Raw genomic sequence first — 23,390 nt, forward strand, 5'->3', positions numbered from 1 at the left:
CAAAGCAGATGGCGAAAGAGAGGTGTGATGTGATGGGGGTGAGTTGCTTGAAGGATGAAGTGGGACAAATTGTTGTGGACCCAGATGGAATTAAAGGAAGATGGAAGAGATATATGGAAATACTGTTGAATGCAGAGAATGAATGGGATGGCAACATAGAGAGTAACCCAGTTTTCGGACCGGCAGAGAAGATAACCGAGAAGGAAGTTGAGGAAGCGATAAAAGCAATGAAGAGTAGAAAAGCGGGAGGGCCGACGGGAGTTTTGGGAGATATGTTGAAGGCAGCGGGAAATTGGGGTGTGAAGAGAATGACAGAGATCTGCAATCTGCTGGTGAAAGAAGGCCGCATTCCAGTGAATTGGGAACTGAGTACCCTCGTCCCTCTATGCAAGGGGAAAGGTGACCCTCTGGACTGTGGCTCGTATTGAGCGATAAAGTTATTGGAGCATGGAATGAAGGTATTGGAAAGGGTGTTGGAGAGGAGGATAAGGAAGAACGTGAAGATTGACGAAATGCAGTTTGGATTTATGCCAGGAAGAGGAATGACAGTCGCGCTTTTTATTGTGAGGCAGTTGCAGGAGAAGTATATGGAGAAGAGGTAGAAGTTGTTTCTTGGGTTTGTTGATCTGGAGAAAGCATTCGATAGGGTTCCACGTGAAGTACTGACATGGGCATTGAGGAAGTTAGGAGTGGAGGAATGGTTGATCAGAGTAGTGATGGCAATGTACAAAAGAGCCCGCACAGCTGTAAGGATGAAGGATGGGAACTGTGGTGAGTTTGAGGTTAAGGTGGGAGTGCATCAGGGGTCGGTACTAAGTCCACTACTATTTGTAGCTGCGATGGAGGTGCTGGCTCAGAACGTAAAGGAGGGTTTACCGTGGGAGTTGTTGTATGCAGATGATCTGGTGTTGATTGCGGAAAGTATGGATGGACTGAAGGAAAAGATGAACAAGTGGAAGGAATGTATGGAGACAAAAGGTCTGAAGGTGAATATAGGAAAGACGAAGGTGATGGCAAGTGGTAAAGCATGTGGTGAGGTGGAAAGAACTGGGAAGTGGCCATGTGCTGTGTGCAGGAAGGGTGTCGGAGTGAACTCCATTCAATGTACAATGTGCGCTGAGTGGGTTCATCAAAAATGTAGTGGTCTGAGAGGGTCATTAACCAGTGTGGCAGCTACATTCAAATGTAAGGTGTGCACAGAGGGAGCTGCAGATGGAGGAAATGTTGAGTTGGATCTTGGAGACGGCGTGAAGCTGGAAGGTGTGAAAACATTTTGCTACCTCGGAGACATGCTGAATGTAGAAGGTGGATGAGACACGGCAACGGTTGCTCGAGTGAGATGTGCATGGAAGAAGTTTCGGGAACTGAGTGGCGTGCTGATGATGAGGGGAGTGTCGTTGAAGCTGAAGGGAAAGGTGTATGCTGCATGTGTGAGAAGTGTTATAATTTATGGGAGCGAGACATGGGTCATGAATGTAGAGCAGCAACGAAGGCTGGAAAGGGTGGAAATGCGAATGGTTCGGTGGATGTGCGGAGTATCGTTGAGAGAGAGGAAGACAAATGATGAATTGCGAAAGATGATGGGAATAGAGCCTGTGATTGATGCTGTGAAGAGGAACAGGTTGAGATGGTTTGGTCATGTGGTGAAGAAGGATGAAAGTGACTGGTTGAGAAGAGTGATGGAAATGAATGTAGAAGGAAGTAGAGGACGGGGAAGACCGAGAAAGACTTGGCTAAAGATGGTGGAAGAAGAAATGCGGGCAAGGGGGTTAACAAGGAGATAAAAAAAAAACAAACCACCTTTAGAGGCCATTTTTCCCCGCAAGCGGGGGTTGGCCTTTTTCGGGGACCGTGGTTGTTGTTGTTTTTCGGTCCCCTTTTTGAAGCAATGTTTTACGGCCGGATGCCCTTCCTGCCGCCAACCCTTTTTGTCGCCTTTTACGACAAACAGGGAATTACCAGTGAACTGGTACTCAAATTAGCCGACCTCGGAAGGATGACAGGCTGAGTCAACCCCCCTGGCGTTAATTCAGCGATCGACCGGGATTCGAACCCAGGATCCTAGGATCCTAAGCCGGCACCCTAGCCGCTAGCCCAACACCAGGGTTAACAAGGAGAGATGCAGAAAATAGGGCAAAATGGAGAAGATTGTCATGGGGACCGCAAGGCTAACCCCCGCTCTAGCAGGGAAAATGTCCTTAAAATTTATGTTGTTGTTGTGTTGTTGTTGTCTCTTCCTCTGTATAATTCTTTATTTTCATATTCTTCACAGACTGAGTTTTATTTTGTAATAAAATCCATAGGAAGTATGTTTCTGATGTCGGGAGTTTCTGGTTTTTGGAGAGAATGTCGATGTATTTTCCAGAATACATTCAAGGTCGTTGTCTATTGCAAATGGATGTTTAATCTCTCGAGAGTTTTTGATTGTTTCATGTATTTCTGAAATTTTTATTAGCTTCATTATGGATACAATATTCTTCATTGTTTTCCTATCTTTGTTCATTTAAAGGAATGTGTTTACTGTATCGACATTTTCTTTAAATGCCCATCTTTTGGGTGTTTTTAATACTTTTGTGATCAAACTAATCACGAAAGATTTTTGGCTTGATCTAATCATGAAAGATATGAGATTTCCCTAAAAGGTGTTTTAATATAGAGAAGGAAAGGTTGTTCTTTTGGAACTTTGTTTTATCAATTTTACGTGGATTTTTTTACGATTGCAAATTTATATTTAATATATAATAAATCTCCAAAATATTTCAGGTATAGTCTTACACTTTTTCACTATCTATATAATAATACCGTAAGGACTCGACTTTGTTATCCCTTTTACGCTGCACACAGTGACCCGATGCCCACGGCACTAATGCATTTACGATCTACGAACCGCGCTCTTTGTTTATCACGTACAGCCACACTCGAAAAATCTGAATTAGTCGACTTTGGGGCCAAAAAGCATACGATTAACGGCCGATACGACGCCATCTTACGACGCCATCGTATTGGCGTCTGCTGGGCGAAGGCGATGCGAGCCGTCCGCTGATTGGACAGTCGAGTGGTGTGAACATGGCTGGTGTGAACCAAATGGTCTTTTTATTCCCTTGAACATTTTAAATTAGGATATATAAGGAAACGTCTTTATCGTCATTTTAATAAAGTTAAATGGAGTGACGTTGCGATACTCGGGGTGCGTTGCATAAATCCTCGTAACTCAGAGAGGTGTAGCAGGTGGCGAGACGTAACACTCCCAGAATGGCGCTATGCCGATTCCTATTACGAATCCATTCATTTTTCAAAAGTATATCGTAGCGTTGTCATTTAAGTAGATTGCAATAAATACGTTGTTCATATACGCACTCTTCATTCTCATCTTTCTTCCTAACTCTTACTCGGACAAGGAAAGCCCCTATGCCATCCATAATGGTACACTCTATCCATACACCACATCCTCCCTTCCGTGGATGTTCCACGGGCATGGCCATGAACAGGCTAACAGTGCTGCAGTGTGCGTGCCGGAGTGCCAGGTAACGGCTGTGCCAAGGGATGGAGTGTCGGAGATTATAAAAAGGATCTTTCATTTTAGGGCGTGTATTTTAGGGTAAACTGTGACGGAGGATCAAAGGGGTGAGAAGGAAACAGAGTAGGGTAAGGGTGGGGGTTCGGAGGGGATCGATCATTAGAGAGCCACAAAAAGGAGTTCTATAAAAGGTTTACCATTTGGCACGCTTTCTTTCCCTCCACCACCAAAGGTGGATGGAGGTTGTGTTTTCACCCTGCCGGTCTGTTTGTCGATGAACAGGATATCTCAAAAAGTTGTGGATGGATTCGGACGAAACTTGGTAACCAGGTTAGGTATATGACGAGGATGAATTGATTCAATTTTGGTGAAGATTCGAATCCGGATCCGGATACGGGAATTTTTAATTTATTAAGCGATTCATGACCATTGAGAGATGGGGCCCTAAAACGATATATAGCATATTTCAAAAAGTTGTGTACGAGTTGGTTAAATGAGTTGTTTAGATGACAAGAACAAGCTGATACGATTTTGGTTTATGTCGGATCCAGATCCAGCCTATCAGTGGATACGAATCATAAAATGTCCACCTGGCGGAGGTATGCGCTCTACTGAGTGCCACCACTGAGTGGACAATCCAGAGCATGCATTTGTGCCCGGTGTCGGCGATCGTTGTGCATATACGCACTCTTCATTCTCATCTTTCTTCCTAACTCTTACTCGGGCAAGCAAATCCCCTATGCCATCCATAATGGTACACTCTATCCATACACCACATCCTCCCTTCCGTGGATGTTCCACGGGTTTCGGCTAGTATATAATAATAGCGTTAGGACTCGACTTTGTTATCCCTTTTACGCTGCACCCAGTGACCCGATGCCCACGGCACTAATGGATTTACGATCTACGAACCGCGCTCTTTGTTTATCATGTACAGCCATACTCGAAAAATCTGAATTAGCCGAAGTTGGGGCCCAAAAGCATCCGATTAATTGCCGATACGACGCCATCTTATTGGCGTCTGCTGGGTGAAGGCGAAGCAAGCCATCCGCTGATTGGACAGTCAAAGGCGACAGCAAGCCGTCCACTGAGTGCACAATCCTGAGCATGCATTTGTGCCGGTGTCGTCGATCGCGGTGTACGCTAACCTCATCAGGTGGGTTTACCATAATTTCTTCCAACCGCGCTCTTTGTTTATCACGTGCAGCCATACTCGAAAAATCTGAATTAGTCGACTTTGGGGCCCAAAAGCATCCGATTAACTGCCGATACGACGCCATCGTATTGGCGTCTGCTGGGTGAAGGCGAAGCAAGCCGTCCGCTGATTGGACAGGCGAAGGCAAAAGCAAGCCGTCCACTGAGTGGACAATCCAGAGCATGCATTTGTGCCGGTGTCGTCGATCGCGGTGTATGCTAACTTCATCAGGTGGGTTTACCATAATTTCTTCCAACCGCACTCTTTGTTTCTCACGTACAGCCATACTCGAAAAATCTGAGCAATAAATACGTTGTTCATATACGCACTCTTCATTCTCATCTTTCTTCCTAACTCTTACTCAGACAAGCAAATCCCCTATGCCATCCATAATGGTACACTCTATCCATACACCACATCCTCCCTTCCGTGGATGTTCCACGGGTTTCGGCTAGTATAGTAATATTTCACCACAGTAATACCTTTTTCACTATTTCACTACAGTAATACCTTGCTTAACGCTTTCGCATAAAACGTTGGTTCATTTTTTTTTTTTTTTTTTTTTATACTGTTGCGAATATGGAATTTGGCCTCCATATCCGCTTGTAAATATTCCCCTATTTTCTCCAATACTCCCCAACTTTCCCCAATCCCCCATTCCCTAGTCCCATTGCATGTAAATAACAATCAGTAGAGCCGACCTTCCCCTTATTCCCCCATTAAATGTCGTGCCCAGGTCCACCGCACCACACGTAGACAACTTTCGGACATCTTCCTAGTTATTCTTAATCTATGTCAGTTAAGGCCTCGTTTCCATTAATTATGACTCTTCGTTGCACCAGAATGTGATTATATGGCATCAGTAGTGAGTTTAGGACCTTTCCCATGCCTCCTCCCATCTTCTTCCCCAAACAACAACAATAACAACAACTACAACAACAATTACAACTACAACTACGACTACAACAACAGAGGGGCGGGGAGTGTGCGTCCTCACACCGGCTCGGTTACCCGCCATGACCATGCGCTCCACGGCGTTACCCCGAAGGGGCTGGCTGTCAGCTCCTCGTCAGGGGCGGAGCCAGTCGTGGTCAGGGGCGGAGCCCCCACGCACCCAATGAGAAGCAACGTGCCGATTCCATCTGGGGCGGCGCTAACGAGCCGAGGGCGTGTCACTCCCCGCCGGATATACGCGGCCCCGCGCCGGATGTGACGTCAGATGCGCCTCAGCTTGGAGAGAGAAGCCACCGCCACCCCCAGCGCGACGAGACCTCCCCGCATCTTTGGACCGGACCGGACCGTACTGTACCCTGCCCCGAGCCCAGGAGGACCTGGAGCCATCGATCCTGCCTTTCCTAGCCATCAAACCCCCGTGTGAGTCAGCCGTTGTCCCGTTTGTCTGTCGTCTGTCCGGGGTTAATATAAGAGTGTGTCTAAGTGCCTGTCTTTCTGTGATTATACCTCTAGCCCCTGTAATCTGACCTTTCCGTACGAATATAATCTCCTCCGGAGGTCTTGAGAATTGAAACATTGGTGTCGTATTGTGTTATTGTAATCCAGCCGGGTGTCTTCTTTTTCTTATTGAGCCAGCATCGCGCGACTAGTCAACGTTCGGGCACAATCGGGTAACTTGTGCAGACGTGGTCATACCATAAAACCGCTCGGTAAATAACATCCAAGCCACGTCTGTAACAATACCATATACAACAACCTTTTATAGCAGACCGTGTCTGTTTTCACAAAAAATGTGGGGTTTGCCCCTTGGGCTCCCGCCGTGGGTCAAGTTGGAATAATACGTTTTGTTTAACATCCCCTCTCCCCAAAACAATAAATGAAAAAGAAAGTAGGCCCTAACTGTCAGAGAATTAATTTTGATATATCTTAGAATTTGAGGAGAAAAACATCATTTAAGAGTAAGAATAAAAGCTTTAATGCAGTAAAACAGAAAAAAAAATTCCCAAAAAAATTTCCTGGATCCGGAATAATATCCTGAGCTTCACCAAAAACTAATCAATTCTTCCTTATCCCAAGGGCAATCATCCCACCAACTTTCATCCAAATCCGTTCAGAACTTTTCCAGATATCTTGTTCACAAACACACGAACACACACACGGACGGACACAATCGAATGCACCACTCCCTGGCGGGAGTATTTATTATTTTCATTGATGTTTGTATATATTTTGTGTTTTTGTTAATACTTACTGATGCTATTATAATTAAAAATATATATTATAAAACTATGTTTACCGTCCATATTATTATTATTAGCGCTATTACTGATACCCCCGTGAAGCCCCTCATACACCGCTCATGCGTAACAAATAACACTGTTGGGAACACATCTCCATATAAACAATGATATCATGACCCCTTTTAGCGTATTTTCGAATAGCGCTCTCTTCTGGAATGTATCCTGAGTGCTAAGTGAGGTATTACTGTATATGCCGTCGATGAATCTGAGATACATTTTAGGATCACCTTGTTCACTCTATTAATGTATAATATTAACTCTAAGATATTACAACCTCTGTTGTGTTGTGCTATTACAACCTAGCAGTACGCTTTGTGATGGTCATAAATAACAGGAACAAATTAATGTGGAATAAATGGTGGCGTTAAGCTTTCTTCTTCGAGGTGCAAAAGACAGGTTAATGCCTGAAACGTCATCCTCACTTTGTTTCTCATGGAGGTAAACTTCCACTTCCTGTTTTTTGGGAGAATCAATTGTTCCCTTCTCCATCACCGCAGGTGTTTACTCGTCTTTACTAAAACGAATATTCCTCATTTTAAAAAAACCAAGACTTCCTGACCAGAACTGGTGTGAAGTTTGGGTGTGTTTGTTACAACAACCAAAAATAATTAACTTGTGGTTTCAGGCCTTTAGACCTTGTCTTTGTGTTTTCTTCTAGGAACATGCAGAGTAGCATGACTGCATTGCTGTCTCAACTGAAGCAGCAAAATCATTATTGGGATCTGTCAAGACGTGCAAGTTCCACACCAATCGAATCGGGCCAGCCGCGTCTCACCCCGTCCCTTCTGGCTAAGCACAATTTGCTTGCCAAGGAGATGACTGTGAGCTCTCACATGTCTTCCATGGTACCGGGAGTGCATACAATTATGCAGCCATTGTCAGATGTTATGGATTGCAACAGCAGTAACACTCTGGTACAAGCAAATGGAAAGGCTTTTGAGGAGATTAGCTACCTCCTTCCAGCTGGTGCACATCCACTGAAAAATAATGAGGGAAATCCTGTTAAGCAAGGGGACTTGGATCACAAAACCGATTGGTTACCTTTGGGTGAGGGACCTTCTGGGGTCGGAGACGGGCTTCCGGGGTCTGCAGACGTAGCGGTGGAAGGTGTGCCTTCCGAGTTTTGCCAACCTTCCTGGAAAATGCAACGCACAACTAATCTGGACGCATACGAATCCGTGAGCGAGTGCAATGCAATCGGCCTGGCGCAGGAAGACCAATTTAGCACACGCGGTCCCAACTGGAGCTTCTCGTCCATGCTTTGCCCTTCAGAAGCAACCGACATCACAGGTGCCACGGGGATCACAGCTTCGACGTATACATCACGGGACGATCGCAATTTCCGTGCAGATGTGGTGGCACTCAACGCCGACATTGCTCGTGTGCAAAGCACCCTGCACCACAGCAGTGACAAAGTGCCGTCTGGACCGACGGCGTGAATTGCATCCGAAACATTTCAAAGAAATGGTTTGTTATCTACATCACAACTCCATCTAGTTATACGCTTGCACTTTTGTACCAATCATCAATTTTTTTTCATAAATTGGTTTGTACATGTTTTTTAAATTCCACTTTAAAGTTTTGATATGATATGGAATAATTTAGTACTTTAAAGAGCATTTTAATGTGTGGTCTGGTGGTTTATTTTATATTTCCACAAGTAAATGTATACATTGCATTTACTTTGGTATTGTTTCCGTCTTTTCGTTTCCCAAGTTTGTGTTGGGCAGATTGATGTGGTATCCTTAAAGGTCAAAAATAAACAGTCTCTGCACCTTTCACAAGATGAATGATTGCTGCCTTTAGGCCAAACTGTTGGTTATATCTGGTCCTTTTCCCGAATATTTTGTATTTGGGATTATTTGTAAAAGCATAACTAACTGAGATTTTGTCACATGGGGTCTGGCCTCGTATTTCAAGCAGAGCTTGACTATCATGCATTTTGTATTAGGTGTGCTTACAACGGTTACGTGACATACAGTCACGTGAAAAAGTAAGTACACCCCATGTAAAGTTTTGACTTTTTCAACATATTTCAACATACAGCTATTTGATCTTCATTTCAACAATATTGATAGATAAAGGTGATATAATATAACAAATATCATGAAACATTTACATTTTGTAGTCCATTGTATAATTTAAATAAATATAAATGCAAATTTCGCATGTGGAAAAAGTAAGTACACCCCGACATTTATCACTACTTCAAATACCTAAAATTAGAATCAGGTGCACCAGCTCAGGTGCAAATGATAAGAACATCGTTAGAGAGGATCTTGGAGGAACCTTTCTTATTTAAACCTCAGACATTTAGTTTGCTCTTTGTTGTTGAAGTGTGCGGCATCACCATGCCTAGATCAAAAGAGCTCTCTGAGGCCTTCAGAAAGAAGGTTATAGATGCCTACGATTCTGCGAAGGGATTTAAAAAGATCTCCAAACAATTTTAAATCAATCGTTCGACTGTCTGGAAGATCATCTACAAGTGGAGACGATTCCAAACAACTGCCAACTTGTTCAGGCCAGGCCGCCCCAGCAAGTTCAGCCCGAGAGCAGACCGCAAGATGCTGAAAGAAGTCTCTAAGAACCCCAGAATGTCATCACAGGACCTACAGGTAGCTCTTGCCACTGTTGATGTCAAAGTGCACGAGTCTACCATTAGAAAGAGGCTCCACAAATTTGATCTACATGGGAGGTGTGCCAGGAGGAAACCTTTGCTGTCCAGAAAGAACATCAGGGCAAGACTAAAGTTTGCCAATGAACACCTCGGCAAAGACCAGCATTTTTTTTTTTTTTTTTTTTTTTGTATACAAGATCGAGGCTCGTGAAAGAGCGAACATTAATCACACAGAAAGACAAACAGACACATAAAACAAATAACATCGGGAGCGGTAGACAAGATGGGGAGAGAGGGGGAAGGACACAAACACAACATTTGAGAGCAGGGACCGAGAGACATGGAGACATCGAGAGATCTGTGGGAGGGAGAGGGCTTTGGGGGGGAGGCATGTGAAGGGGGGGAGGCGTGTGAAGGGGGGGAGGCATGTGAAGGGGGGGGGGGGGGGTGGGAGAGGTATAAACATATGGACACTGCCAGGATTTCCAGGAAATAAGTTGGAATTTCAAACAAGGTGGATCTGGGGTGAATTAGTGGGGGTAGAAAAGATCAAGGTTATGGATGGGGGAAGATAAGAGATGGTGGTGAACAGCTGTTTTAAAGACCTGGAGGGAGGAGAGGGATTGAAGGGAGTGTGGGAGTTTGTTCCACAGGCGGGAGAAAAGAGGAATGAAAGAGTGAAGGTGAGCAGAGAGCCGAGATTTCGGCAGTTTAACCATCAGAGGGTTGCTGGCAGATCTTGTGCGACCTGTAGGAATATTTGGGGGACAGAGCACAGAGAGAGCTGGGGGAGCAAGGCCGGAGAGGAGTCGGTAGAAGACAGAAAGACCACCTACCTGCCTGCGGTGAGTGAGTGAAAGGCCCTCAGAGATAGCTTCATCGCGGGAGATTCCAATGATTTTGAAAGCTTTGGATTCAACAGCGTGAAGCCGAGCCAGGTGTGAGGCAGGAGCACCAGCCCATAGGGGAGAACAGTATTCCATTGAGCTGCGGATGAAAGCCTTGTATGTGGTGAGGAGCTCAGGTGTGCCGAGGAAGGACTTCGCACGACGGAGGATGCCCAGTCGGCGACTGGCTTTGGAGGCCAGCTTGGAAATGTGGTTTTCCCAAGAAAGATCATGGCAGATAGTGAGACCCAAAAGGTTGAGTGACAGAACTTCTTGGAGAGGATTGTTGAGAAAGTAGATGGGAGGGTTGTCCAGTCGATCTTTTCGGAGAGACATAGTAAGAGAGTGAGATTTGGCAGGATTGAAAGACATGTTCCACTTGTTTGACCAGTCTGTGATTTTGTCCAGGTCTTCAGAGAGTGAGGAGGCTGCAGACTGCCGATCTGAGACTTCTGGAACAATGTGCTCTGGACAGATGAGTCAGAGGTAGAGCTATTTGGCCACAGTACCAGAAGACATGTTTGGCGAAAACCAAAGACAGCATTTGACCACAAGAACCTGATACCAACTGCAAAGCATGGTGGTGGAAATATTATGGTTTGGGGCTGCTTTGCTGCATCAGGGCCTGGGCAGCTCACCATCATAGAACCCACTATGAATTCTTCATTGTACCAGAGGGTACTTGTGGATAATGTGAGGCCATCTGTCCGAGAGCTGAAGCTCAACCGAAGGTGGACCTTGCAACATGGCAATGACCCTAAACATACCAGTACATCCACCAAGGAATGGCTGAAAAGAAAGAAATGGAGGGTTCTGGAATGGCCAAGTCAAAGCCCGGATCTAAATCCCATCGAGATGTTGTGGGGGGATTTGAAACGAGGTGTGCATGCAAGAAACCCCTCAAACATCGCACAGCTGAAATAATTCTGCATGGAGGAGTGGGCAAAAATTTCTCCCAGTCGATGTCAGAGACTGGTAGACAGTTATAAGAAACGGCTACTTGAGGTTGTTTCTGCCAAAGGGGGCAATACCACCTATTAGAGCCAAGGGTGTACTTACTTTTTCCACATGTGAAATTTGCATTTATGTTTATTTAAATTATACAATGGACTACAAAATGTAAATGTTTCATGATATTTGTTGTATTATATCACCTTTATCTATCAATATTGTTGAAATGAAGATCAAATAGCTGTATGTTGAAATATGTTGAAAAAGTCAAAACTTTACATGGGGTGTAAATGTAAAGAGCAAAATTTGTGCCCATTTTTGTATATGCAGCCTTTATTTTTTGACCGAAAAATGTGAAAGATGTTTTTTTTCCTTAAAATCCTCAGTGGGTTGTGTAGGCTGTCAATAAATGCATCCCAGATACACAGAACACGTGTTGACAACATCAAGTTGAGAAATACATTTACAAAACCTTTCCAAATGATTTAGAATCATTTTTATGCAAAAGCGCCCCCGATTATTTTTGCATTTTTTCATTATTTTCATCTTTACTTCATTAGTAATCAACTATGCCCTGGGTTATGACATCAGCCAATGTGTCATTCTTTTCACCAAACATTATAGTCATTCCACAGTAAACATTCTGAAAATCAAACCAAAATCAATGGATCTGTGGTGATCTTATCTTCCGCTAAAAAATTCTAGAGACATACCGTATATTTAGCATCATGGTAGTTTATGTCCATTTTATTAAACATCCTGGCCAAGGCATCTTTTTAATTTTAACAGAACCCTGTGCCCCCAAAGAAAATACTTGTAACACAAGAAATACAAAACAGCAAAATTATTTTTTTAACAAAATATACACAGGATGACAAGCCAACAAAACAATGATCGTTACGCAGCTGAACGTGGATAGATTTTAGTGACCAGTATGTAGAAAAAATGAAATTAAACTTTAACTGAACAAAATAATTGAACATAGCAAAATAAAAAATTACTGGCAACATCGTCTGTAATATCACGTGAAATTAACATTGCACTGAAAAAAATAACTTTTAATGTGTAATGCATGTCACTGTCTTCGAGTGTGAGTTCAATCCTTCAACATTTGTCGGGGTTCCTGGTGCACTGTGGTGCAGAGACATGCGATGACACACTTCACATTGGCTCTCGCACAGGAGCATCCTCGGGCACACATGCTTTTCTTGCAGTGACAGTATTTGGTGCGTTTGAATTCTGCAGGTTTTGCCTCCTTCAGCATCATGGTTGCCACCAATTTACCATTGACAAGCTCTCTGCCAAAGTCAGTGGCAGCAGGGTAGGTTGGCTGAAACATGTGTGCTCGCTTGCATACAGCCAACTGATGCAGGGCTCGGCGAAGGTGTAACTGGAAGGCATCTTCGGTAGGTGGAAGGCAACGCATGTCTCCTTTGATGTTACCAAAGAGATGGGCTCGCAGTGCATACAAATTACCACCGAAGTCACTCCTCTCATACATTGACACCATGTATCGCCTCGCTGCTGACACAACATCTTCCTGAACATCCAGGCTTGCTTCAGGGTCACCGTATCTGTACAGGGGCAGAAGGTCTGCCAGGTGATCAACGGCAGTTTTGTAGGCGTGCCTTTTTCCTCTTCTGTAGAGATAGCTCACTGTGTCACATCCAGTCAGTACGTAGGTGCTGAGGAGCATGGATGCAAGATCTGCAGCTTCAACATCATACTTCACTGCCAGGGCTTCGGCGATTGCATGAGCAGGTAGGTAGATATCCATCTTCTTCACCCACAGCTCCTGCAGGCCATCCAGGTGTGTGATGTAGTATATGCACATCATGATCACGTCTGTGTCAGTAGCCACCACTACAGCCCGTTTGTGGTGCAGATGTTGGAAGGCAGCTTCGGTAGGTGGATCCCCAGCATCCTGCCTCCTTTCTGCTTCCCCAGCATCCTGCCCTCTCTCCACTTCCCAGCATCCCATCCCTCTCCACTTTCCCAGCACCATGCCCCTTCTCTGCTTCCCCAGCATTCCGCCCCCTCTCTGCTTCCCCAGCATCCTGCCCTCTTCTAGGTAGTGGGGAAATAGCTTCTCATTGCTTCTAGGTAGTGGGGCAGGCAGGATACATACTTGTAGTGGCCAGCACCTACAAGGTATGGTAACATCTTTTCTACTTCAGCCAGGTGTTCCTCCCACAGGCCTGCACGCTCAGCGTGGATGAACCGTTTCAGAATCATTACCATGTCCTTGTACATTAGCCATAGCTTTGTGGTAGGTGACGTACATACTTCATCAAACTCAGCCATCAAACGTGACAGCTTTTTCAGTTGGTCGGTTGCATCAGCACATGTAGAAGATGCCTTCTCTACATCCTTTTCTGACAGGGCATCTAGGAGTAGCTGGACATTGATGGCAAGCACAGACATGCACTTCAGGTCCTTCTCTTCAATGATCAACCATCTGGCAAATGCTTCCCAGTGTAGGGCGAACATGGCTGCATGCACCAATTGCACCATAGTGTGGGCACGCAGCATTGCGTAGTAGTCTTTCCCACTGATGAGCTTGTTTGCTGTTCCACGGAGACAGACATCAGCTTCTCCCATGATGTCTTCGATTCCAGTGGCCTGCATCAAATGCCCAATTGCTCCCAGGAAATTTTGAGCAATATGGAAGCCACCCATGCACAAGATAAGTTTGGCATACTTCTGGGGGTTCTTCTTTTCTTTTGCAGACCCAGAACCACTTCATAGATTGCTTGGTCGCATGTGATGATGGTGAACTCTTGGCCCTGTTTTCTTGACACATCCATGCAGTACTGAACTGACTGTTCAACCACATCTGGGTCCGTTGGCCACATTTTTTTTAGCAAGATGAAAATAATGAAAAAATGCAAAAAAAATCGGGGGCGCTTTTGCATAAAAATGATTCTAAATCATTTGGAAAGGTTTTGTAAGTGTATTTCTCAACTTGATGTTGTCAACACGTGTTCTGTGTATCTGGGATGCATTTATTGACAGCCTACACAACCCACTGAGGATTTTAAGAAAAAAAGAGACTTTTCAGTCAAAAGATAAAGGCTGCATATACAAAAATGGCCACAAATTTTTTTCGCAAGGTTTCCGGCAGAGCAGACCTCTCATTCAGCGGACCTTAATGTCCAAATTAATGGAAAAAACACAAACAAAAAGTATAGCATGCCATGTCAGGTTCTCTCAAATTTTGGTGACTGGATCCCTGACTACTATACAAGTGTGCTTCTTCTTCTGTTTACCTTATACAAAGGAAATAACTAGGTATTTATTAAGAGAGTTCACTTTATAATAGCAAGGCCTTTTGGACTTCAGTAGTTTTGGGATTGTAAGCTTTATATACCAAGGAAATTGGGGGGATTTAATGTAAACAAGTATGAAGATGTATTTGATTCAAATAGTTTTTACTTTGTGCTAAGACTCAGGCTGATTGAAGGTAAAAGGTATCAAAATAAGATTTATTAGCCTCTGTTGGATTTGGTCCGAAATGGGGCTTATGGATTGGGTCTCGTCCGTGCGTCCGCAACCATATCTCAGAGATGTATTGCCCGATTTTTTTCATACTTGGCACAAAGACAACACATAATGGTATACATTTGCACATCCTTTTGCTTCGCGATGCGATCAAAAAGGTCGACTGGTAGACCGGCGGCCATTTTAGTTGTTTAAAAAAAACCAGATATTGAACACGTCCTCAACCATTTCTCAGACATGCATGGACCGATTTTCTTCAAACTTGGCACAGAGACAATACATGAGCATACTGTTATGTCGGGGGGTAAAGGAATATCTAGAGCCAGGTAGATCTGTATAGGTAACATGCTTCGACTGTCGCGATAGGGAATCTACCCTGTAATAAGTTCTGTGTTTTAGGCGGTTTGTCGGGATAAGAGTATACCTGTGAACATACAAGGATGTTCGTGTGTTAAATAGTTGTCGGGACTAAGATAACACCCCTGTGTGTCAGACCTGGTAATCATTCCTTTGTCCCTTATGGCAACGCACTCATATAAACACTTAGATAGGCCCTTTAGTGCAACATTAAATAGTTCCCTTCCCTTACAATGACCTTGGAAGAAGACCGGCAGGAAGCCAGATCAGGGCACCGCTGGATGGCCGCCGCCAGCCGCACCACCCGCTGGCCTAGCAACATCGGGTGAGACGAGTTGTAACCCACTCCACAGGGAACGTGTGATTGGTTGGCGCGGAAGGCGCGAACCTCCAGCCAATCAGGGCGGGAGGCACGAAGACGCAACTGAGAAGCGGGTTGTTCATTGGAGGGAAGGCGCTAGAAGGTTCGGTGGATGGCGGGAAGCTGCGAGGGACTGGTTGGTGGCGCGCCAAGGCCGACGTGGCACGCAAGGTTATAAAAGAACGCGCTGGACGACATTTGCTCTCTTGGCGCTGCACGACCTCTCTTTGCTCTGTCTTTTTGTCTCTTCGCGCTGGACCTCGTGTTGGAGATTGGTCCCTTCGGGTTGGAGATTGGCTTCGTGTGGGGATCGCTGGCCCTGCATTGGACGCGTGGTGCTTTTGGTTCCTTGTGGTGCATTGGTGCTCGGAGTGAGTGTGACCTCATGTGTTGGACCGACGAGGGGTTGGAGACGGAGTGGAGCGTGCCGCTGAGCGGGTCGCTCGGGGCCTGGCGGAGCGCACGAGCGAGGCGGACTGAGGGGGCCACGTTGGACGACGGACACATAGACTGCCGTCAGATGACGCACCACATTTCACAAATCCACGCCATAACGTTTTATTTTCCTTATTTGATTTTCCTTTGTCCCGTATCTGAAGTGAGTTGTGGAGACGTCCCAACCTAGGACCGTTATTTATCATCGCGTTTCCCTGTCCCGACCTTTATTTAAAATAAACCCTTGTATTATTTTCTTTTCCCTTCAAATCTTGTGTTCGTTTTAGAGTTAATCCCCTGCAGGATCGGAGCTGCAGTCGGATCGCTATAGGTAAGTGCTCCCGCCTCTTCCTCTTCACTTCTTCCTGTGGTTAATAGCAAAATCCGTATTTGGACGTCGCCTCCATTAAAGCCGTTCGGTGTTCCGCGGTCCCTGGTGTTAACCTTGAGGGATTCGCACGACAATACTTATGCAGAAGATTTGGTTTTGTAATCTGACCCAAGATGGCCGACCCACGGCCTTTAACTCAGTAAAGCAAAATTACTAAAACCATGGGGGCTGACATTTTATGCCTTTTTTCTTGTTTATATTTTTAAACCTGAAACGGCTTTCCCAGGACAACCCAAGTATCAACAGAATTAAACTGCTTGCAGTGGGCAATATCTCAATTCAAAAAGAAATTGCTACCACTTAGTGTCACTACCCAGTAGGCAAGGCTCAGTTCTGAGCACAGAATGCACTTCATCGGAGACTTTCCCTGTTAAGTAGCCTGGCTCATGTGAGGGATGGCGTCATGTGACTGTAAGAATGAAGATTGTGAGATGTTATGCCATTTCTATTGCATTTGATGCTGGATGGTTAGACTGGTGTGAGAGTGGAATTCCTTTAATTTAAAGCACACTACACTGTATACTATCCATTGTTATACCATACAAGTGTAACCCAGTGTTGCGAAATCACAGCATTACTAATTCCAATTATTTTGTAATGCTGTAATCAAACAAGTTCGTCACCATCAGCTAAAACTACCAAATAACATTGTACTTGCAAATGACCTCACTGCTTAGGAATATGGCTGATCCATAATAAAGTCTTTTTTTAAACATAGAAATACTGCTTGTTACCTAATATTCATTTGCAATTGGTCACTGGCTTTGACACCAATACAAATTATAACAGGTCAATCGGGACCCTTGGCATCAAAAAGCTACATATAGCAACCAAACGGTTTCGAATGTAGCACCTGCTGCCATTAGAGCATTTGAATTACATCAGATGTAGTTATAAATGTGAATTGTTGCTCCCAGCTTTCCGGCTCTATGACAGGAGACGCCATTTGCATTTTTACCTCTGCCACCAAAGGTGGATGGAGGTTGTTTTCACCCCTGTTTGTCTGTGAACAACATATTTCAAAAAGTTGTGGACGGATTCGGACAAAATTTGGCAGAGATGTATCGTATGTGACAAGGACGAAATGATTAGATTTTGGTGAAGATCCGGATTCGGATCCGGCTACGAGAATTGAAGTGATGCTTCACTATTGGGAGAGGGCCAAAAACGATACATAGCAGGATATCTCAAAAAGTTGTGGATGGATTTGGATGAAACTTGGTGGACCGGTTGGGTGTCTGACATGGACGATTCGATTCGATTTTGGTGAAGATCTGAATATGGATTCGGATATGAGAATTATTTAATTTTTAAAGTGATTCTTCCCCATTGGGAGATTAGGGCCAAAAACGATACATAGCAGGATATCTCAAAAAGTTATAGATGGATTTGGACTAAACTTGTTCGACAGGTTGTGGGTGTGAGAAGGAAACATTGATTCAGTTTTGGTGAAGATCCGGATCCGGATCCAGCTCGTAGAATTTTAAAAGTGATTCTTCACCATTGAGTGATAAGGCCAACCAGGCGGAGGTATGCTCTCTAGTGAGTGACGTTCTAGTTTCACCTTCATCCTTACCCTGCTTAGAACTCTGTGAGGGTACGGGAAACTTGCTAATGTTAATAAAACGCCAAAATATTTTCTTCCTGAAAGTCCCATTATTGCCTTTTTAATTTGTGATTCACATTTCAACATAAACTCCTGTTTTTTGTTTTTTTTCTCAATTGTTCGTGAACATTTTCCAATTAACGTCAAAGAAACTCCTCGAGCAAATCGGCAAACACATTCTGGATAGAACTTTCTAATTTGTCCAAACCCATCCCCACATTGTATCGCTCCTTGTATCGCGGAGGATGTAAGGTCCAACGAGGTCGGTTGAAGTCATTCTGCACCGAACAAGCAGTTTTGTCCAACAACGTTCAACTATAGTTTCTTGATCTATTACCCAGTAATGGCAGTTATACCTGTTGACAAAACTACCAACAAACAGAGCAGATCATGTTCAGCAACACACATGACCAGTCATCAATTCACTGAAAGAAATGTTCACAAAACCACATTCTCTTGTCATAATCATTTGGATACAACTGCGGAACGTAGATGTTTGTAGGTTTCCAATCCGAAATCTTTGAAAGTTGCCTGAATTGCATGATTCCAGTCTCCCTCGCCACTTGTCCGATTGGCTATTTGTGGGCATGTCTTGTGCTTGGATCAATGTTTTTGGTGATCTCGCTGTGGTGCATCTTCCATCTTTTGACTGAACTAGTTATCAGCTTTTTGTGACAGTTTCTAATCGTTTTTGGAACCAAAGTGGCATGTCTTCTTCGAACTGCAATTACAGACTGTCGCTTTGCGGCAACTCACTCTTTGAGCAACGGTTAATCTCTCGGCCATAACGGATCAATCTGAACGGAAGGAAAAATATATATAAATGGCAATAAACAACTTTCATACAATAACTTGAGTGCTCTACCTATAGCAAGTGACTGTTTCCATCTGGACCACCCTGTACTTATGGTTCTTACATTTTAGAATTGCTGGTGGATCTGACTGCCAAACTTGTTCAATTGCAACATGAAGAGAAAGTTTGAGGTTAGTAATGCTGTTACTGTAAACAATGTCAAACCCATCTGTCATGGATTAACTCAAATGGCCTTAAGGCCACACATCAATCTACAAGGCAGCCACAATACAGACTAGATATTACATGTAACAAAGTGAAATTTGACACCAACACCACTTTCCAAAACATTTCTCAATTTTCATCCCTTCAGTAAATATTTTGGTGACCCCCTCAATATGGTGGTTGTCCTCATGTGTGTAGCATGACACCTGGATGATAGCACTCCTCTCACCCCTCAAACCTGACATTGGATCATCACACTGATAGTTGTAGGTGATAGGAATGTCACCTCCAGGCATAGTCTGTGTAGGTGATTGTACACATTGGTCTGACTCGTTTTGAAAGGCACTGTTGGAATTTACCGACCGTTCAGCAAGACAAGGCACGCCAAAGTGGCATGACATGTGAAAGCTTTCTATCTGTGCTCTGTCCCCCAAATATTCCTACAGGTCGCACAAGATCTGCCAGCAACCCTCTTATGGTTAAACTGCCAAAATCAAGACTCTCTGCTCACCTTCACTCCTTCTTTCCTCTTTTCTCCCGCCTCTGGAACAAACTCCCTCACTCTCTTCAATCCCACTCCACCCTCCAGGTCTTTAAAACAGCTGTTCACCACCATCTCTTATCTTCCCCCATCCAAAACCTTGATCTTTTCTACCCCCGCTAATTTCACCCCAAATCCACTTTTTTGAAATACCAACTTCTTTCCTGGAAGTCCTTGGTGTCCTTGTGTTTTATACTTTTCCCACCCCCCTCCCCCCCAAGCCCTCTCCCTCCCACACATCTCCCGATGTCCCTGCTCTCAAATGTTTGTGTGCTTCCCCTTCTCTCCCCATCTTGTCTACCGCTCCCTCTTTTTATATATTGTTTGTCTGTTCGATTTTATTTTTTTTGTGATAAATGTTAGCACTTTCACGAGCCTCGATTCTGTATCCCCCCCCAAAAAAAAAAAAGGGCAAACTACATTTTGATCCTTTAAATAAAACACACCTATTTATTCTTGGTATTAAACGATGGAAGTTGAAAAAGCAGTGATCTTTCAATGCGTGCACTGTACTTATAATCAAACATTAGTCATATTGAACACAACGAACTTGTAAATTATATAAAACCCAATAACAAACCTGCATTTCCTGGGGCTTGGATAGTTTTGTCCGTCGTAACGATCCCGTCAGTGCCTGACCTGGGTTCAAATCCTGACCCAGCAATAAACCGTCATCCTGGTGTTTTGCAGGCAGGGCAACACAATCAGTGGGTTGATGTTAAACATCCCAGTGTCAATCGTGAAGAGAAGGCGAGTTTTTGTCAGCACCCTGAAAACACATTTCTGCCCATATCACCTTCAGTCAAATGTTGGAGTTAGTTAGCTCGGCTGAAGATTTTCCCTGATTGACACCACAAGATGTTGGGAATAATTGAGGTCGTTAGAGGAAGAGTTGGGAGATTGGCAGATGGTTTCAGATGGAAGAGTAACTTGAGGTCATCCAGTGGTGAAATCCCCTTTGAATTATTCAATCCCAAATGAATGAGGGATGTTCTAAAAGCAAGGTCAAATATTTATTGGACCATAACCAATAAATATTTGGTTATGGTCCAATAACCAAAAAACCAACCAGTCCAAAGGCTGCTCCATCAATTGGAGCAGCTTTTGGACATTACATGCACAAAGTATACAGAGCAATGGTCAAAATGACACGGACCAGGTCCACCAATGAACTCTGCACATTTTCAGAATCTTAGTTTATTTTCTGTAACTGCAACACAAATGCAAAATGATCACATTTCCTTATAACCTTCTCCAACAATATTCTTCATGTTGCAGGCACCGAGCATTCCACAAAGCCGTTCGGGAAGGAAGGGATTGAGAAAGGGCAATAGGAGATATCTATGGAAGATGGAATACTGTTCTCCCCTATGGGCCGGTGCTCCTGCCTCACACCTAGCTCGGCTTCACGCTGTTGAAACCAAAGCTTTCAGAATTATTGGAATCTCCCGCGATGAAGCTATCTCTGAGGGCCTTTCACTCACTCACCGCAGGCAGGTAGGTGGTCTTTCTGTCTTCTACCGACTCCTCTCCGGCCTTGCACCCCCAGCTCTCTCTGTGCTCTGTCCCCCAAATATTCCTACAGGTCGCACAAGATCTGCCAGCAACCCTCTGATGGTTAAACTGCCGAAATCTCGGCTCTCTGCTCACCTTCACTCTTTCATACCTCTTTTCTCCCGCCTCTGGAACAAACTCCCTCACTCCCTTCAATCCCACTCCTCCCTCCAGGTCTTTAAAACAGCTGTTCACCACCATCTCTTATCTTCCCCCATCCAAAACCTTGATCTTTTCTACCCCCGCTAATTCACCCCAGATCCACCTTGTTTGAAATTCCAACTTCTTTCCTGGAAGTCCTGGCAGTGTCCATATGTTTTATACCTCTCCCACCGCCCCCTTCCCATGCCCCCCCCCCCCCAAAGCCCTCGCCCTCTCTCAGATCTCTCGATGTCTCCATGTCTCTCGGTCCCTGCTCTCAAATGTTGTGTTTGTGTCCTTCCCCCTCTCCCCATCTTGTCTACCGCTCCCGATGTTATATGTTTTATGTGTCGGTTTGTCTTTGTGTGTGATTAATGTTCGCTCTTTCACGAGCCTCGATCTTGTACACACAAAAAAAAAAAAAAAATAAAAAAAAAAAAAAAAAAAAAAAAAATGGACGAGGTCGCTCAACTAAACCGGCAGTGGTACAATCCACATAGTCACGTGAAAAAGTAAGTACACCCCATGTAAAGTTTTGACCTTTTCAACATACAGCCATTTGATCTTCATTTCAACAATATTGATAGATAAAGGTGATATAATATAACAAATATCATGAAACATTTACATTTTGGAGTCCATTGTATAATTTAAATAAACATAAATGCAAATTTCACATGTGGAAAAAGTAAGTACACCCCTACATTTATCACTACTTCAAATTCCTAAAATTAGAATCAGGTGCACCAGCTCAGGTGCAAATGATTAGAACATCATTAGAGAGGATCTTGGAGGAACCTGTCTTATTTAAACCTCAGACATTTAGCTTGGTTTGCTCTTTGTTTTGTTGGTGTGTGGTGTCACCATGCCTAGATCAAAAGAGCTCTCTGAGGCCTTCAGAAAGAAGGGTATAGATGCCTACGAGTCTGGGAAGGGATTTAAAAAGATCTCCAAACAATTTGAAATCAATCATTCGACTGTCCGGAAGAACATCTACAAGTGGAGAAGATTCCAAACAACTGCCAACTTGTTCAGGTCAGGCTGCCCCAGCAAGTACAGCCCGAGAGCAGACCGCAAGATGCTGAAAGAAGTCTCAAAGAACCCCAGAATGTCAACACGGGACCTACAGGTAGCTCTTGCCACTGTTGATGTCCAAGTGCACGAGTCCACCATTAGAAAGAGGCTGCACAAATTTGATCTACATGGGAGGTGGCAGGAGGAAACCGTTGCTGTCCAGAAAGAACATCAGGGCAAGACTAAAGTTTGCCAATGAGCACCGAGGCAAAGACAGCACTTCTGGAACAATGTGCTCTGGACAGATGAGTCAAAGGTAGAGCTATTTGGCCACAGTACCAGAAGACATGTTTGGCAAAAACCAAAGACAGCATTTGACCACAAGAACCTGATACCAACTGTAAAGCATGGTGGTGGAAATATTATGGTTTGGGGCAGCTTTGCTGCAACAGGGCCTGGGCAGCTCACCATCATAGAATCCACTATGAATTCTTCATTGTACACCAAAGGGTGCTTGAGGATAATGTGAGGCCATCTGTCGGCAAGTTGAAGCTCAACCGAAGGTGGACCTTGCGACATGACAATGACCCTAAACATACCAGTAACTCCACCAAGGAATGGCTGAAAAGAAAGAAATGGAGGGTTCTGGAATGGCCAAGTCAAAGCCTGGATCTAAATCCCATCGAGATGTTGTGGGGGGATTTGAAACGAGCTGTGCATGCAAGAAACCCCTCAAACATCGCACAGCTGAAAGAATTCTGCATGGAGGAGTAGGCAAAAATTTCTCCCAGTCGATGTCAGAGACTGGTAGACAATTATAAGAAATGCCCACTTGAGGTTGTTTCTGCCAAAGGGGGCAAGATCACCTATTGGAGCAAGATCACCAAGGGTGTACTTACTTTTTCCACATGTGAAATTTGCATTTATGTTTATTTAAATTATACAATTGACTACAAAATGTAAATGTTTCATGATATTTGTTATATTATATCACCTTTATCTCTCAATATTGTTGAAATGAAGATCAAATAGCTGTATGTTGAAATATG

The 23,390-nt window shown here is 44.1% G+C and overlaps 1 protein-coding gene across 2 annotated transcripts in view; it reads left to right on the plus strand.

Moving 5' to 3' along the window:
• Positions 1-8,751, plus strand: part of CCDC14 (coiled-coil domain containing 14) — an 80,429-nt gene extending 71,678 nt beyond the window's left edge. For both annotated transcript variants that reach the window (XM_068122173.2, XM_068122174.2), the window contains exon 14: positions 7,626-8,751. In XM_068122173.2, the coding sequence (XP_067978274.2) occupies positions 7,626-8,406 (781 nt within the window). In that variant the 3' untranslated portion in view covers positions 8,407-8,751. The remainder of the gene's footprint in view (positions 1-7,625) is intronic.
• The last annotated feature ends 14,639 nt before the right edge of the window (positions 8,752-23,390 follow it).

This window comes from Myxine glutinosa, chromosome 7 (assembly GCF_964187855.1).
Source record: "Myxine glutinosa chromosome 7, kmMyxGlut1.1, whole genome shotgun sequence".
Classification (NCBI taxonomy): Eukaryota; Metazoa; Chordata; class Myxini; order Myxiniformes; family Myxinidae; genus Myxine; species Myxine glutinosa.